Source organism: Vidua chalybeata, chromosome 11 (assembly GCF_026979565.1).
Source record: "Vidua chalybeata isolate OUT-0048 chromosome 11, bVidCha1 merged haplotype, whole genome shotgun sequence".
NCBI classification, from domain to species: Eukaryota; Metazoa; Chordata; class Aves; order Passeriformes; family Viduidae; genus Vidua; species Vidua chalybeata.
Genome location: NC_071540.1, coordinates 12,599,091 through 12,616,546, shown reverse-complemented (window position 1 = coordinate 12,616,546; position 17,456 = coordinate 12,599,091). Strand labels below are relative to the sequence as shown.

Here is a 17,456-nt window from a genome sequence, read left to right as displayed (position 1 = left end):
TGCTGGCCTGTCCACAAATATCTATTTCACAAATAAAGCAGGTTAATTTAAACCACTACATCTGCAACAGCCTGACAGCTCCCTAAGGGCCCTTATAAAGCTAAGACTTGGGCAATCACTGGACTTGCAATGTATCATAACGCTCTGTAGACCTTTTAAACAGAGTGGTCTGGCCAAGATGTGGCTAGATTTAATCCTGTGCTCAAAGACAGAAGTGCTGCCAAAAAAGTGAAGGCTGAACAATCAAAGGAGCTCCCAAGACTATTTTACTGAAATTATTTCAATTCAGGTGATACATAAAAGGTGGCTCCTTTTAAACAGAGGCCACCCTTCCCTTCATTTGGGAAGCAAAAGCTCTCAACGAACATGCTCTGACATCTCACAAGATCTTCACCAAAGCAAAAAGCAGAAGCAGTAAGTTTGTATTTAAATTGCATAATAAATATACCTATGTTCAAACTTGTACACTCAGTTCTGCCACACCCACAGGTGAGTTTAAAAGACATCATCCATGACCTCAAGGACTCACAAACACAATAAAATCAGAAAACCACAATTCTGGTTTTTGTCTTCTTGGTAAACTTCAAATCTGCATTTGGGTTCTGAAGGCATAATTTTCCATTGTTCCTGGCAAGTACCAGCAGGTCTCAGGAGCTTGTTCTGCAAGGATGCGACTGGGGACCAAAGGAGGCTGAGGAGCCCTGAAGAAGAGAAAATGAGTCCCTGACATTGAGCCCTTGTTGTGGCGGGGTGAGCATCACTTCTTAGCTACAGCCAGAGCTCTGTGTGAAAAAACCAATCCACTCTATCCAAATTCAGCTGAGCAGGGAGTTGCTTGAGGCTGCCCTGATGGACCTGCTCTGGTCACTGTGGCTGGGGGAGTTTCCCAGTGGGCAGCAGGGAGGGGACACTGGGTGACTGGCAGGGGACAGGACAGAGGCAGAGTGGTCTGAGATGTTAAACACCCAGCTGGCTCAGCAGGGCAAGCTCTGGGCTGGCCTGAGCAGCAGCAGTGCAGATGGGGGTGAAGCATTTACGGTGTCACCTGACGGAGCTGCGTCACCATGGCAGGCAGAGCGTGGCTGTGCAGAGGGCCCAGGAGGAGGCTGGTTTTATTCCTGGCCCTGTCACATGCTGCAGGTCAAGGTTACAATGCTTGGGTGAATTGCACTCATAACAAAGCTGGTATCTGTTGACTCTCACAGCTGATTGTTTTGGAACAATAATTCATAGTTGCCTCCCTGGATACAGAGAACTGAATGAGAACTTGGATTAGAAGCACACAGCCTTGCCCTGAGGACCTGCAGCTGATGACTAAACCACCAATTCTGCTATTGAGATCCTCTACTTTGACATCCCTCGGGGGCAGAATGTGGGATATTTTCTAAGCCTCAGTTGTGGAAAAACACTTCCCTTTCCGGTCCTGCACGGGGTAGGCAATTAGCTCTTCCCTCTTGGGCAGGAGAGGAGGTTATTTCAAGCAGACACACCAGCTCCCCTGACCGAGGCTCAGGCTGCTGACCCAGTTAGAAGCTCTCCCATGCAGGGCAAATTAGTTCAGCATAGTACAACATGGGATGCAGGAACGATCAGCATGAACACGGTGACTTTGATCTCGGTGATGGGAAGGGCAGCGTTTCACTTGACACCAATCTTGTGACCTTATTCCCAGCACACGCCAGTGCCCCTTGTTCTTTTAAAATGCTCTTTGGCTTTTGTTCTCCTCCTCATTTGCTTTTGAGACACGAAGATGTAGCCAAAACCAGCATTTTCAGAGAGGTGAGCATTGATCACTGAACTTTTTTTAGCAAAGGTTAGCTGCAGAAGATCACAGAACCATGTTATCCCTCCTTTGGAATGCCCACATTGCCAGGATAACAGAATCAGGGGAAAGTACCAGCTCGGGTGGAGTAATGCTGCCAAAGAGTGCCCTGGGGGCATTGCCACCCCTCTGGCCAGTGAGCAAGGACACAGACCAGGAAACTCACTCCCTCTACTCTTCTGTGTTCACAAAATACTGAGGGCACCTCAATCTCAGCCTGCAGAGAAGAGTGAGTATTGATATTTTAACACATTGAACCAGACTCCTCTCAGAGCTGTGCAGTGAAAACAAGCCAAAACCACCAAACCTAGAAGCAATAGATAAACTGCAATAGGGACAATTCAGCTAGTTAAGAAAATACTCTACAGTTCTCGACAACAAAGGTGGAAACATGTGGAATGGGGCAATCAAATGTTGATAGTGCCATCTCTGTCCTGGAAATAGTCAAAGCTTTCCTCAACAGGGCACTGAGCAGTCAGGTCTAACTGAGCAACTTCTAACTTTAGTGGGGTTGGACCAGAGGCCTTCAAATGTCCCCTCTGATCTAAACTGTCTTAACTTACTTACTGGTCTAGGCTGTGATCTGGGGTTATTTTGCAGACAGGAGGAGAGAGCAGGTGAACAGGAAAGAGATTTAAGATCCCCCAGGCAAGAATAAGCTTGGCAAATAACCTGGTTTGGCACTCTCTTAGCCTCACAAGAGACAGGCATGGCACTTCACAAGGGTTCTTCATCCTACTGGAGAGACAAAGATACATAGAGAGAAAATTCACAGTAGGGTCCTCCTAGGGAACAGAGGGATGAAGGATTTAGCAGGCACAAACCATGCCCTCACCAGGAAGATGATGGTGATGAACAGTTCATTAGGTCTTTTCTGGGTCAGAGATTCAGAGTTAAAACAAGCACAAGGTACATCTGAAATCACTTTATTGGAAAGTTTCATACAAGAGTAGTCAGTAAGAAAAATGATTCAAGTGTGATACAGTAACTTCACAGACAAGCCCCTCCCACATCTCAACTCCAGGCCAATTCATTTGTCCCACTCAATTTTTCAGGGCCTTTTGACATCAGTGAGTTTCAGTGCAGCACAGGGAGCAGAGTCTGTATTTACACCAAATTAAATTAGCTATGACTGAATTTTTTCCTGTGAGAGGTATGAAAGCCCCTGTAGATCTGTTGAGAATGCTGCTTACAACATAAGGCATCACTGCCATCTACCCCAGCTCATTCAGAAGACTGAAAGACTGTAACAAAATATTCTGCCAATAAAAATCTTTTAAAAAAACAGTATAAAAAGTTCATATATATAAATATATATATATATATAACATAAAGCTACCAAAAAGTGACTGTGCCATTTTCCCTCTTATACAAATAATATTATTTTAAAAAATACATTGGTAATTCACCCAGTATATAACATATTGCACCTTTCCAGAATCCTCTGTGCAGCAGAAGCCCCATACAGTACGTGGGCAGTTCCAAGATGGACCTGTAGCTCCCCTTTAGTTCTGCTTGTCTCTACAGCAGCTGCCAAGAGTTTGGCTATCACAGGTTTAGGATTTAGAGAGTAGGAAGCTGCAAGATGGCAGACCAAGTATTTGCAAATCAGTACCATTTCTTCTCAGGAAGGAGAAGAACCCATCACAGGAATCTCTTGATTTTTTAAAAGAGTCATATATTACTTGTGCTGGTGTCAGTGAGACAATACAGTTTTCTTGATTTTTTAAAATCACAGGAATCTCTTGATTTTTTAAAAGAGTCATATATTACTTGTGCTGGTGTCAGTGAGACAATACAGTTTTGAATGTTTGTATGTCAGTTCTTACTTGCAGAGTATCCTTCCATGTGCCAAAGAAGTACCTGCAGCACCTGGCAGTGATTTCTGGCCTAACAAGAACATACAGCCAAACCACAGGAGTAAATAAAACCAGGTCAGTTTACTTTGTTTCATGACAAAACACTGTAAGACACCATCAGACAGTGTTGTGGGCCTGCTATCTGAAAATAATTAACATTGATTCCTCAATCCAATTTTCAGTCACCTGGAGGGTTTTAGATAGAAGAGCAATTCCTTGCCCCTTGTTTTTCCAGGCACAAGCTTCAGTCCCAGTAATTATGCACAGCTATGCAGAAAAGGAGCTGAATTCCCAGGCACTGAAGATACTGCAGTGTGTGGAACCCACCCTGTATTTGGTTACCTAATCTTCTCAAATAACTCAGCAAGAACTTACTATCTCTCCATATAACCTTGAAGAATACCAGGAATGGCCTTTAGATTTGAGGATATACAAATCAGATGATTTGATGGAAAAAGCACTAACCCATCCTACTACAGGTAGTACAGGGATAGGGTTTTTTGTTAGGGTGGATTTTTGTTGGCTTTCTTTAACAGAGAGCTTGCAACAGCCAGAGCCCCTCCCTGCACAAAGCGTACAAAGTTATCTCCTGCTAGAGGTCCCAGAGCATAGAGCCCTTTCTCCTGAGTGCATTCATAGGTGAATGGATCAACATCTATGGGATTCCTCTTTGGATTGACTGGCTGGTCACTGTCCAATGCCAAGTCAATGCCATCATTTGGCAGAAAGGAGAGGTTGGGGTTTGAGCCAGTTAGAACAAGAGCCATGGAAATTTTATAAGCTTTCTGACAGCCATTCTTGTCTTGAAAGATGCATTTCCTGTCCTTGCCAAAGGAGAGCACGTGATGCTCAGGGAGGCTGATGTAGTGCTCATAGGGCCCAGCACAGGCAGCTGTCTGTTCTTTCATCATCTGATGGACTTTGTGGTATTCAGGGTACATTGTTTTGGGGAGCTGGTTAAAAATAAGGCCTGGATCAGTGACTCGTCTCCGAAAAACGTGGATTACTGGAATGTTGCAATGGTGAGCAAAGAGAATCGCATCAGCAGCTGTCAGACCAGCACCTACAATCAAGACTGGATCTGTCATGATGCCAACACTGTTGTTCTTCACTGCTTCTTCTAGGGCAGACAGCTGGTGGTGGACATAGGAAAGGTTTTCTCCCTTGACCCCAAGCCAGGTAGGATTGTCGTATGTTCCCGTAGCCAAGACCACATTCTCTGCATAGATAGAGAAGGGCTCTTTATCACCTTCCACAGTTTTGAAAAATCCATCCACCTGAAAGACCTCTGCACTTTTTTCATTTGAGTTCCAGAGAGAGTCACTATCCTCCTGAAGATCTTTCTGGGTATGGTTGGAGATGCTCTCTGCACTCACTTTCCTCACAGAGGTCACAACAGTGCCACATCTGAAATTCTTCTGCAGTCCTTTCTTCATCACATAGTGTTGGTAATATTGAGCAATGTCCTCTGCTGTGGCTCTATTGTTTCTGAGGCCTCTGTAATAAAGGACAAACAAAGGTCAAGCAGCAGCTAAGTAAGAGACTGGAATTTGTCCCCTCTTGCACTGAATGTATCCTAGAGCCATCTATCCTGGCACTACCAGAGAAGACTGATCTAGTTTCCCCGACTTTAGCAAAGTTATTCCTGACATACAGAGCTAACAGGTCTAGAAGCTGCTGGACAGAGGCACCTTTCTCTAGCATTAATCCCAACCCCAAGAACATAGTTGGTTATTTAAGCCTTCTTCTAATATCTTGCTTTCATTCCATTTTTAACCCCTGGACTTCTTAAGACTAATTGTGACAAAAGTCAAGAGAAGCAGCAGCTCAGAGAATGCACAGGAGCAGCACTGATGATGCCTGCCATCAGGGGCAGCAGCAGCAGGAGCCAGGTGACCATGCCTTCAAGCTTTACTCAGATCTCATGGCCACGGATTCATCTCCCCAGTGGGTGTGGAGAAGGACACATTCCAAGCAGCACTGCAACTTTATCTGAATCACTCAGTATAGAATGGACTGGTTTTGGGGTGCAGGAGGGTGTCCTTTCTCTCACTAAAGTAATCCAATTACAGATGGGTAACTACATTCAAGAAGTCCATTCCAGGTTCTCTAAAAATCTCCAGATGTTTGCAAATGATCACACATGGATATCTCACCTTCTCTTTTGCTTTAACCATTCTTTGAAAGGGAGGTCTGGGAGTCCCATCCATTCCCCTCTGCTCAGGGTAACCATAGAGCCCTCTATAGACTAGAACAAGAAGAAGAGCAAAATTACTTTAATTTTTGAATGTAAAAAGTGAAAGGCAACTTTTCCATGTTTCAATATGGCACAGATGATGAAATTGGTTATTTCCTCTGATCTTCTGTCATGGATGAAACCATCCATGTTCTCCAAAAAGCACAAGAGATGGGGAATATAAAGGCTTGTTTTCCTTTTAAACTTTCACTTGTATATATATATACATATATCATATATATTTCACTTGTATATATATATACATATATCATATATATTTCACTTGTATATATATATATATATATATATATATATATATATAAGATATAACACAGCTGACTGGCATTTTAGAGGAGCTTTTCTCTCTCCAGTCAGCACATTTGGCTATACACAACACACAGACCACAGCTGGCTCCAATTCACTTACGTGCCAGGCACCTCCAGGGGCATTTCTGCCAAGGACCAGGTGGGGGATGGCTCTGTCAGGCTCATGCCACCAGGTGAGCACAGATTCTGCTGTCCCACCAAAGTCTGTGTCTGGACGCTGCAGAGTATCAAACAGAAGAGCCACAGGGCTGTGGGATCGTCCCTCCAAGCCTTCAGAGAGATACTCCAGATCCTAGAGAGAGAAGGACCAGATGCTCAAAGTGCATGTAGTGCCAGGCAGCAGACTGCTCGTTACTCCAGCATCTCTGATCAGTGGCCTTGGTGTGCTTGGGCAGCTCATTTACTGGCACACAGACCTGTTCTTGCCCAAGGGCTGCCACGAGGATCTTAGCAGCAATGCTGGCATTTCATACAAGGGAGATCTGGATTACAAAGCAAAATTTGCTTAAGGCTCATTCTGTCTGTGTACTTTGAAAATCCAAACAAGGTAATCACTTATGAGACACCCCTAGGATGCTTTACTAGGATGTCATACTGTTTATCTTTACACAAACCTGGTCCAAAACAGAGACTTCTGGTGCTTCTTCCAGTTTTCTCTGAAGAATAGGATTAGGATGAAGAGAGTGTCTTTTGAAGTAAGGGGTGTAACCTGACAGCAAGTATGAGAGACAGATTCCTGAAGGTCCGTTCCCTGAAAAAACAATTGAGAAGAGTTTATACTTCTGGAGATAGAGCAGTTGTTTGAGAAGATGCAGACCAATTCAAAAGATATGACACTGCTATGGATACAGGGGATTTCCTGTTCCAGCATGGGCTTATTGGATGGAGTTGGGGAAATCATTTTACTCTTCACCTCACTTGCTCCTATTTGCATTGCAAGGTCCTTAGAACTTGCTGAAAAGACACAGGGTTCCATAAGTCAGAGGCTGCCCTCACCTGAAGCTTGAAGTCTCTAGCATGGTGATGAATGGAGTTATTTCTCTAAAATTAGTGGTCTAGAAGCTGATCATGGGCTGACCAGGGACCTCAGCTCTCCTGGAAGCACATTTCACACCAGTGCAGAGTAGTTCACTGTGCACAAGATCCAGAAAAGATGGTGACTATTGAAGTGAAGAGGAACCAGATCTTCTCAGTGAGAAATTCCCTCTTTTAAGGGATATTTGGCAATACAGCTTTGACTAATGGGTCTTGAGGACACTTCCAAATGGGAACCAGCCCTACTGTGGTACTGTAATGTATTAAGGAAAAAGTCCCTCTCTGTGCCAAGACAAGTCCTCAGAACACAGCACTCTGAACATGCTGCTGGATGGCTGAACTTTGCTGACCACCCAACAGCCAGTGGAAAAACTAGATAAATGTGACTCCAAAGCCCAGTGACAGTAGCCTGTGGAAAGTTTGCACATGGCTGTTCTCCATGTTTAATATTTTACAGTGCCTGTATAACTGTCAGCCTCTCTGGCTGCCCAGGCTTTGCTGCTGTGTGACCAAAACCCATGACAGTGCAGTGACAAAGAGGGGAAGAGAACCAGTGACAGCAGTGACACCGTGCCAGTGCTCAAGGGTGATTGGAGCAAAGGCTGATCCTTGAGGATCCCAAAAGAGAGAGGTCATGGCTGTAAAGCCAACAGGGAGCTATGTGAAGGGCAGTCCATGTCACAGCTGGGGACAAAGGCTGCTGTGCTGAGCATGGACCAGCAGCTGCAGGTCAGTGTTTGGAATATTCCACTTGCAGGAAAGTTAGCCAAAACCAACAGCAACAGATACTAAAGTAAAATATAACAAATTTCAGGTTACTACTTTGCTTTAGGAAGTACAAGGAGGTACTTAAGCCAAACTTCACCACCTGAGTGCACAACACTCAGCAACCACACACAGAGGATTTATTCTGAACCATGTCTAAGTTTGATATGGATGGTCACAAGAACATCTGGGGCTCAAGACATTTGAAAATGCAATTGCTTCCATGAGGCTGCCAGCACAGCTGAGGCAGCACACAGCCCTCCTGGAGCAGGGTCTGGGGAAGAAGCTGGAACCTTCATGCAGTGTGTCCAGCTGCAGTGAAACAGCTGGGCTGCTTCAGTCCAACAGCCTCCTCAGTGTGCATCTCTTCACACTGCTGCTTCTGATGTCTGCTCTTCACACTTCTGATGGCTTCTCCACCCTGGGTCCCTGTACAGGTGCACTAGGGAGGTACCAAAATATCCTCCTTCCCACCTAGAGACTTGTACAACTGAGCAGCACACAGCCATTCCCAGACAAGAACTTGCTGGCAGTAGTGTCCTTGTCAAACTTGCTGTGAGCAAGGATTAGGGGTGATTTATGCAGTGCTCTAACTTTGGGTGCTTTGAATTCGATGCCAGATAAGGAAGCCAGCTCTGCAAGGCATGAAACACATGCTCAGATGAGCAAGGTCCAGCAGCTCCACAGGTCATGGCTGGTCAGAGGGGAAGGCTCTGACATCATTACTTTGCTCCAAGAATCACCTTACACTGCAAGCTCCCTCTTGCAAGGGAGGCAAGACAGTTACTATATAACCTATTCTTTTTAACTGGTAGAAAACTGCATTTTATAAGTCTATTAAATCTGTACAACATCAGTGTAGCTCACTCATGTTTTAAAAGAAATCTGTGAAAATTTTCAAAAAACCATAACAGCATCTGGAGTACTTTCTAAACAGACATAATGGTGAAAAAACTCACACAAACCTACCTTCAATTCAAGCACTACAGATAATCCCAGTAAGGTGGTTACCTATCTGTACTGAAAGGGTTTCAAATCTTTCTAAATATCTAACAGAGAAAAAGCAGGCTCAGATGCTCCAAAGGTTACCAATTTCACCATTAAAAATAGGTATGTGTTTTAATTTGTAAAATATCTTGTTCCTTACTACTCAGGACTCTTAGAGGTCTCAAAGTATTATAGGAAGTCTGGCTGTCTGGGAAAGTAGTCAGACACTTCTGGTTTGAGTGAGAACATGTGGAAGTGGAACAGAAGTTAAAGATAGCAAGTCCAAAGCAACAACAGCCCAAGACAACACTGCAGTGCTGGCAGAAGGCTTACCTATGATCACAACAGGCAGTGTCTTTAGCCCACTCCTGTTTGAGGGTCTGGTCACTAATGGATACATCTTCCCATCTGGAAGCATTTATGCTCTGGAATCTACCTGCTGAAACAAATATGTTTGAATTATTTTTATTTTTGTTGACAAAAAACCACAAGCAAACAAACAAGAAAAACCCCACAAGATTTTCTCCAGCCCACAAACTCAGGCTAATGTAAAGTATTATTACCCTTGCATTGCAGACTGTCACATTACACTTCCACACTCAGGACAGACCTCCTTATCTTTTTCTCCTCCTGACCCCAAAATCAAAGGATGATCCTCTGATTATGCACCACAAAAGGGGGATAGGACAGTTATCTTTCTTTTTCAGACATGAATTCCAGTTACTCCAGGACAGCTGGCAATTTTAGTAGCCCTCTGACTACATTAAATAAAGTGTTGCAGCTTGTTAATAACAACTTCACTTCTGACCATACTCTGTAGAAAATGGTATCATTATCACAAACACTTTTCAAAGTAACTTGTGCATTTACTGATAAGTGAAATAAACCTGACTCAAGACTTCTGCCCAAAGGCTGGGCATATCCTGGCTGCATTTTCAAATAGGTGGTAGAATGGTAATTCTACCACTAGAGGGTTTTTTGAGAAGTGCTAGTTTATTTCTGGAAACTTCTTTCTTAATTTTCCAGAAAATGGAGAGTTCTAGGTCTGAACAAATAAATAACAAGTCTTTGAACAAAATATGCATCATAATTATCTTAGAGACTAAGGTGTCATTAGAGTGGAATCTACAAAATTAATCTAATCATTATGCAAACATGCAATGAACAGAATGGTTTTGCCATTCCTGCAGGAATCCTACCACATCAAATTACTTTAGTTTTCCATGGAATTCAACTCTACTGTCACTAACCTAGAGAAGTTATTTTTACGACAATAAAAGTGATATTTCTGAAATTCAGCATAAGCTTTTAAGTTATTCTACAGAAAATATTTTCTTTTATAAAAACCTTATAGTCATTTCGGAAAGCTAAGCAAAAATCCATGGAATGGCACGACTTTGTCCAGTAGGGCACGCACTCCACACCCTTTCCAAGTGCAGAAAGATCTTTGGCAAGTGCACTACACCCTTCCATAAGGTCTGGCACATCACTGCCTTTGACACAGATATTGCAGCAAATGTCTTCCCACCAGTGTAATGCCCTCTTTAAGGCTGACATTTGTGTCACAGCAGCTCCAGCAAAGCGTAGGACGCTGGTGACTGAATGGGCAGCCAGGAAACCACCACTGAATTTACAATTCACAAGTCCCAGGCTTCAGCAGGAGTGCTGTGAGTGCATTTGCTTGCAGGGATGTGACAGTTCTCATACACACCAATGTACAGCCATGGCTGGGCTCAACAGCTCAATTCCAAGGCGACTGGGTTCATCACATAAGATGCATTCAAAACTAGCAGCCTTGTCCAAATTTTTGGATCACAGTTTAGTGACACTTATTGGTTGCCTGTTACAACTTAACTAAGCATTAGTCTAAGACTCATGCATTTTGCCTGACAGGGCATGAACCACTTAAAAGACATTATAGTTGTGCTTTCTAGTTTAAATAATTTGAAGCATCAAGCTTTGAAGAGAGTTTGATCTCAACAAAACTTCTGTTCCCAATTTAACTGAGACTCAAAGGTAGTTGTATTCACTACAGAAGATGAACTCCCCCTTAAGGCATCTCCACAGCCCTGGATGCTGTGGGAGCACAGCCCCAAGGATCTCCCTAGCCCTTTGGGTAGGTTCTGCCACATTAACCAAAACCTGCACCACCATCAGCAGACTGTGGTGTAAGTTTACCCCCAAATAATTCCTTCCCACAAAGCTCCAGAGCTGCAATTAGTAGGATTCAGCACCTGCAGCTGGGACTGCCAGAGACACGAAAGGAACAGGACACTGGTGTGATCAGTCAGGTATTCCCCTCAAACCAGTAAACTGCAGTATCTAGCTGCAGGTCAGCAGAAGTTTCTTCTCCATTGTAACAAATAACCCCCTCTCCATCACTGTATTACACAAGAAGAGAAGTGCTTATTAATTTTTCCTAGCACAGAGTACACATCTTATTTCTCTGAAACTACTGGGAGCCTGAAAGAGGAAAGCAAGATCTCTGGAAGCAATCTTCCAGGTTTCTGCTCCACAGCTTCCTGCAGCAGCATGCATGGGAAAACTGCATGCACATCTGTGGGATTTTTGCTGGAAGCAAGGGCTGCTGAACCAGCCCAGCAGAGCACATGGCAGCAGCTGCAGGCAGCAGCAGAGCCAGCAAGCCTGTCTGCAAGACGTGAGCACAGCGTCATGCTGCTGGGTGCCAGTGTGTTTCTGGGGGAGCCTGAAGGGGACAAAAAAGGCACAAGCCAGGAGAAGACAGGCTGGCAGTGCTGTTTACTTTAGAGGAAGGTTGCCTTGGCTCCTGGCCATTGCGCCGTGCCACCCCTCTCCACCCTGATAAAGCACAGAGCCAGCAGCCGCACGCTTACTGATAACTCCTCCTGCCACCTCCCCCTCCTTTCTGCACCTTTTGACACACAAAAAAGGAGCATTTTCTGCAATTAAACCAAACTTTAATAGCTAGAGGAGCACAATTGTTAGTCTGATGAAATTACTGGATCTGTACACACATCTGACCATTTTTAACCATGAATTTATTCAGTACCTGGGTTCATAAAACCCCTAATGACCATTTTAGTGTTACACAATTTGTTTCCTAAAGATTTGACCCTGAAAATTCTATCAACACAAGATTAACCATCCTTTTATCTCTCTACAAATAGAAGAAGTCCCTTTCACATCCTATAGCTGCCATCTTTATAATTCATAGTTACTAATTCTTACTTTTAAGTAGAAAGTGAATCAGGTGCTGAACCTGTTTATAGCTATTCCCATCCTGTAGGCTAAAGGTTTGACTTCTGGGGGTAAAACTCAGAGCATCTCAGGCATTTTAGTTTCAAGCCAAACATTCACCTTTCCTGCCAATTAGATGTTAAAGTGAATTATTTTAATTACTTTTTTTTTTTTTTTTTGGTAGTCTTAGACTCCAATACCTCAAAACCTGGGCAGCTCATACAGTGTAGCAGAGGAAAGCCTGTTCTTGCAGAGGCCATTGGAAAGCAATAGGACATTGAAGTTCATTGCCAATCTATACTGAACTAGTTAGCACCAGGAAAAAGCCTGAGATAGCAAGAAACTTAAGACTGCTCTTCTCACCCTCCTTTTATGTAGTGTAGACTGCTGGGCACTCACACTTAGTCAGCTTAGTGACACTGAGTTTGGCTCCTGCTTTGAGCTTCCTACTTTAAATGAATGTCCCTTTCCTTCTCCTCATTTGGGAGAATGCAGCAAGTTTCACAACTTGGCTTCTTGCTGCTTCCAAAGCATTCCAGTGTCTGTGTGATGTTACATAATTGTTTCTGGCTGAAAAGCTCCCAGCTCACTCTGGGCCAAACTCTGCATACCTTCCTGACACAGCCTCGTGTCTAGAGGGACTATAACTCACAAACTCGGTCAGGGTGGCTCTTACTAGTTCCAGGCTGTAAGCCTGAAACAGGTTTTAAGCGAGCAAATGAAAAAGCAAAGATACATTTAGGAAGACAAGGACACTCTGTGAGCCTTGGAGAAATAAAAAGCCAGGTTACATCAGCCATATGCAGATAGCTCTCCCTTTAACAGCCATGAGGTTTTGCTAAAGAATCACCAAGTGTGGCCTGAACAGCACATGGGGAGAGCTCAAAAGAGCAATGCAGTTGGGGTATTAACACTAGGGGAGATTAAAAGAGGTACCACAACACTCAGTTTTAAAGAACAATTCCAACAGAGATGCAACAATAGTTTTCTTCAGCTTAATTTCCTCATCAACTCACTTGTTTCACCAGTTTAATATTTAATTAATTAGTACTTTTTTAAAAAAAGCAGATATCTTGACAGCTTTTACATCTTATACTTCCCTACAAGTTTCAGAAGCTGTTCTCTCCTTGCATCATCACTCTTACATGTCAGGCCAGTGACCCCCCAAACACAATTAAACTATGTGGAAAAAATTCAACTTTGTGGTATGTAATAACACTTTTCTAAAAACACCCCTGTGATACTCAGAAACTGATGTTAGGGTACACCAGACAGAGCTCTCTTTACTTATTTGGAGCCTTCTTACCTTTAGCAGCAGGTCTGATGAGAGGTGGGATCTTTATGAAAGTGATTGTACAGTCAGGAGAGCCAACCAAACTACAAGCCTGGAATCCTCTCTCTGCTCTAAGACAGCTGTTTAAATATAGTAGGCAACCAGCAGCAAGAGAGGAGAGGAGGAGCCAAAATGACTGGAGGTGGAGCAAGGAAAATACCAATAAGCATGAGTCAGCAGGAATATTTCCCTTCCCAGCGCCTGAATGAATGTAGTGAAACTTCCTTAGTAATGTTCAGCTGACTAATGTGACTACAGCAAAAGCAGGTTTACAGGACCCATGCCTGTCAGAAGTCCTGCACTGAACAAATTTTTCCATTTTTAACCCTCAGGACAACACAGATACGTAGTGGGTCTGAAAATATTGATTTCAGTTTGTATTTCTTTTTCTTCAGTGAGATAAAGTGTTATAAGCCTTTTGCGCAATAGCAGTAAAATGAGTCAAACTGCTTGCATAAAACTCAGAACCCACCAGGGGTGTCATCCCAAGTATCTTACTCAATTCAGGGACTAATTGATCTGGCTTGCTAAATTTAAAATTTAAATTTTAAATTTAAAATTTAAAATTAGCCCTTCACAAATGAAATACCTTTATCCCAAAGTGTTCAGTTCAAGCAGTAAATGAAGCACGTGTTTATCTCTGAGGCCATCTGTTTGGAAACCACAATTTCCAGGAAATCAGACTGCTGATACACAGTTAAAATGCAGACTTTCATTCATGTGATCTAAAAGATAAAAGCAGTTCATGAGAAGGATTTTTCTGCTCTCATGACTCTCATCAGAGCAGAATACTTAATATAAAACTCTGGTTTAATTCCACCAGAATAAGTTGTTTTAATAAATGTGAAGCAATTGTTTCACTCAAAGTTTAGTTACCAGGCAATCCTTTGAAAAATCTGACTCAGTAAATGCTGTCAGACTGAAGTGGGGGGGGTGGGGAGAGGGGTAAGGACTCTTTCAAGTTTCCTGGGCCTTTATCCAAGGTAGCATTTGCACAGAGCTCTTAAATAACTCATACTGATTTTTTGACAGCAAAGGCTTTTATATGCGTTATTCAGATATTTACTGGCATGTAACCAATGTGTCCATGTCAGCCATGGAAAAATTAAGCTTTCAGAGAAAATAAGGCATTTGTTTGTTTAGGTGATTTAAGAGTGCCCTGTTACTAGGTTTTCAAATCTGTCTTCAATATATTGCAGTGTTGCACATCAAACATTGTAGAACAAAGATGTTCAAGTCCATACTTGCTGATACCATAGATACAAGGCAAAACCATGTATAATGCTTTGGCTGGCTTTGTACTAAGGAAAATAAGGAATACTTCCTATGTGTGCAAATCTGCAGAAATCAAGTTGCCCTCTCTGTAAAAGACAGGAGATCCTGTCCATTTCCTACTAGAATTTACAAAACTAGACTCTCTATTACCTTTGCAAATAAAGCCAGGATGGCTTCCCAAAACCACAAGCTCTATCATTTTGTGCACAGTACAATCCTTTATAGGAAAACGTTCATGTACAGTAACCCACTGCCCTTTTTTTGCTTGTACAATAAGACATTGAACATAGCAATTTGGGGGCTTCTTTTTTATTGATATCCCAAGAAACACATCACACAGAACAGACACTTATCAAAATAACAGTTTCTCCTTGTGTATCTTGACCGCAAACAAATGATTGAGCCCAACACTTTGGATAAACTTTCCAGAAGAAGTGATTGAGCAATCTGTAGTTGGCCTTGCAGCCAGCCCTTGACCTACAAACTCATGCAATTCACTTCTATTTTTTTCTTGAACTGACAAAGCCATTTTGCTGGTGCACAGATTTAAGGACAAAGCCATAACATTCTACTGGGGAATACTTTGCACCTGAACCAACTCCTATTTTCTTAGAAAGAAATTTCCTTGTTACTCATTGATTTTTCACCTCAGGTTATGTAAGTTCTACCTGTCCATCTCCTACTTATGAAATCTGTCAGATAGCCCTGATTCTGTCTCCTGATTTGGGGGAGCTTAAGCTCTGGTGTCAGAATTCATCGCTGCTGACAGCTCATGGCAGAACCTTTCCTACAGCACCTCTCCAGCATCCACCCTTCCCTCTAGCCAGCCTTAAGGTGTACCAGACTGTGCTAAATTATCCTGACAAACTACATTGTTTCATTCACTAGAACTTCATGTTCTGTTGGTTTTTCATAATGAGAGGAACACTCCCAGTGTGATCCTCCATGGGCCACAGTAGTGCTTTGATGCTTTGGTGTTTCTCTCAATTATGGTAAAACAGAAATCTAAAATTCTGCATGTTTTCTGCCTAAGAGAATATTAAGTGTTCCGTTCACTCACTCACACACAGAATGCACATCATTTAATCTAAAACAAAATACAAAATCAAGTGTTGGAAAATTTGATCAAGTATTTTAGTTCCATATGGTCACTGTGCAGAACCTAAAGCCCAGATTCACTTTGTTGCTGCCTAAAGCATCTCCACCTTTATCAGCCAGAAAAGCTTACATTTAGAGTTATATGTTAGCTTAGATACCAAAACTAGGACCCACATATGTAATGATAATAAATGGTTTGACATCAATACTGTGACAGTTTACCTGGTTTCCTTTTGCTTCAGCTAAGAAAATCTACATTTGTCACCAACTCCACAACCCAGACCACATCAGCAAGATGTTCCTTGGAAATGTGGCACTCCCCAGTCAGAAGCAGCAAGTTGTGGCCATACCACTTCTGAGAGCAGTTGGATGTCTGAGATATGTGACTTGCTCTGCTGAATGACAGAGGTAAAGAAGGCTGGGAAATCCCAGACAATTGATAGGTCTGACAGAAAAAGCAGCTTAGGCAACTCTGGAAGTATGAAACCCAATTCTGCTCTCAGTTAAACGTGTGACTTCCTGCATGTGTTTGTGCTTTCACATGGCTTCCTCTAAAGAAAGATTTGGCCCAGACCACATATCCCAACTTTCCCATGTCCCTGCCAAGGCCATATCTCTTATGTGTTCATACCTCTTTAGGCAGCTGGGTCCAAAGGAATAGAAGTAAAGGTTCACTGCACCCTTTTGTTGTTCACAGGAACATTGACCTCCCAGTCACATAAATGATTGAAATGGTTTTGTCTTAGTAACTTGCTAAATTGTTTGAGAAAATAAAAAGCAAAACCTTACATTTTGCTGGAACTATTGTAAGACGGTGATTTTTGCTTTTCCCTGCTTTCAATTCATTACCTTGAAATCACTCCCCATCTGTTCAAAGAGGGTTGTCTTCCTAAAGCAATGAGATGAAACCAAATAATTTCACCACTCTTCACTGGCCAGGGGCATCAGCCATTTCCACCACTTTGTCTTAAAAACAGCTGTTAAGAAATAAACTTGGGCAGGTGACAATCAATCACACTGCCCAGGAGGGCTATGAAGCTTTACTGTCTGCATTCAGTCATGCCCTTGGCTACTCTGCAGCAAGGCCCTGTGCACAGCACACAGTGTGTGCTCTAGTGCCACTGCCTCACTGGGACGTTCCACACCTCCTGTCTGTCCAGGCCTAGGGAGCAAGAATGGAGAGTGTTGGCAATGGTCAAGAGAGTCCCTATAAGCACTCCCTGAAAGAGATATTCCCAGTACAATAGTGGAGCCAACAGTGGGTATTTTGCAGGAACAGTTTACATGTGAAGTATCCGTGTAGAGAAGTAGTAGAGTGCCAAGTGGCTGTGCAGGCATTTCCTCAGAAAAAAGGCCAGAATCACCATTTCCCTCCTCAGATGGCTGGATGATAGCCAAATCTAGGGTGCTTTCTACTTCCCAGCACATGTGCTTCCTTTCAGAAATTAGTAGGATGCAAAGAGGTGCAGTCCTTAGGCTCCAGGGACTACAGTATGCATG

At 43.0% G+C, this 17,456-nt stretch overlaps 1 protein-coding gene across 2 annotated transcripts; it reads right to left on the bottom strand.

The window, feature by feature from the left end:
- Nucleotides 1–2,732: 2,732 nt before the first annotated feature.
- On the bottom strand, nt 2,733–14,110 carry OSGIN1 (oxidative stress induced growth inhibitor 1). Of its 2 annotated transcripts, none has more exons than XM_053952566.1 (6): nt 13,557–14,110; nt 9,365–9,470; nt 6,859–6,995; nt 6,345–6,536; nt 5,838–5,929; nt 2,733–5,178 (listed from the first exon to the last, which is right to left on the bottom strand). In XM_053952566.1, the coding sequence occupies exons 2-6, from the start codon at nt 9,447–9,449 to the stop codon at nt 4,185–4,187; spliced, it is 1,500 nt and encodes a 499-aa protein (XP_053808541.1). In that variant the 5' UTR covers nt 9,450–9,470; nt 13,557–14,110; the 3' UTR covers nt 2,733–4,184. The 2 variants fall into 2 exon arrangements, with proteins under 2 accessions (XP_053808541.1, XP_053808542.1); XM_053952567.1 differs by having other exon boundaries at nt 9,365–9,467.
- Nucleotides 14,111–17,456: the final 3,346 nt, after the last annotated feature.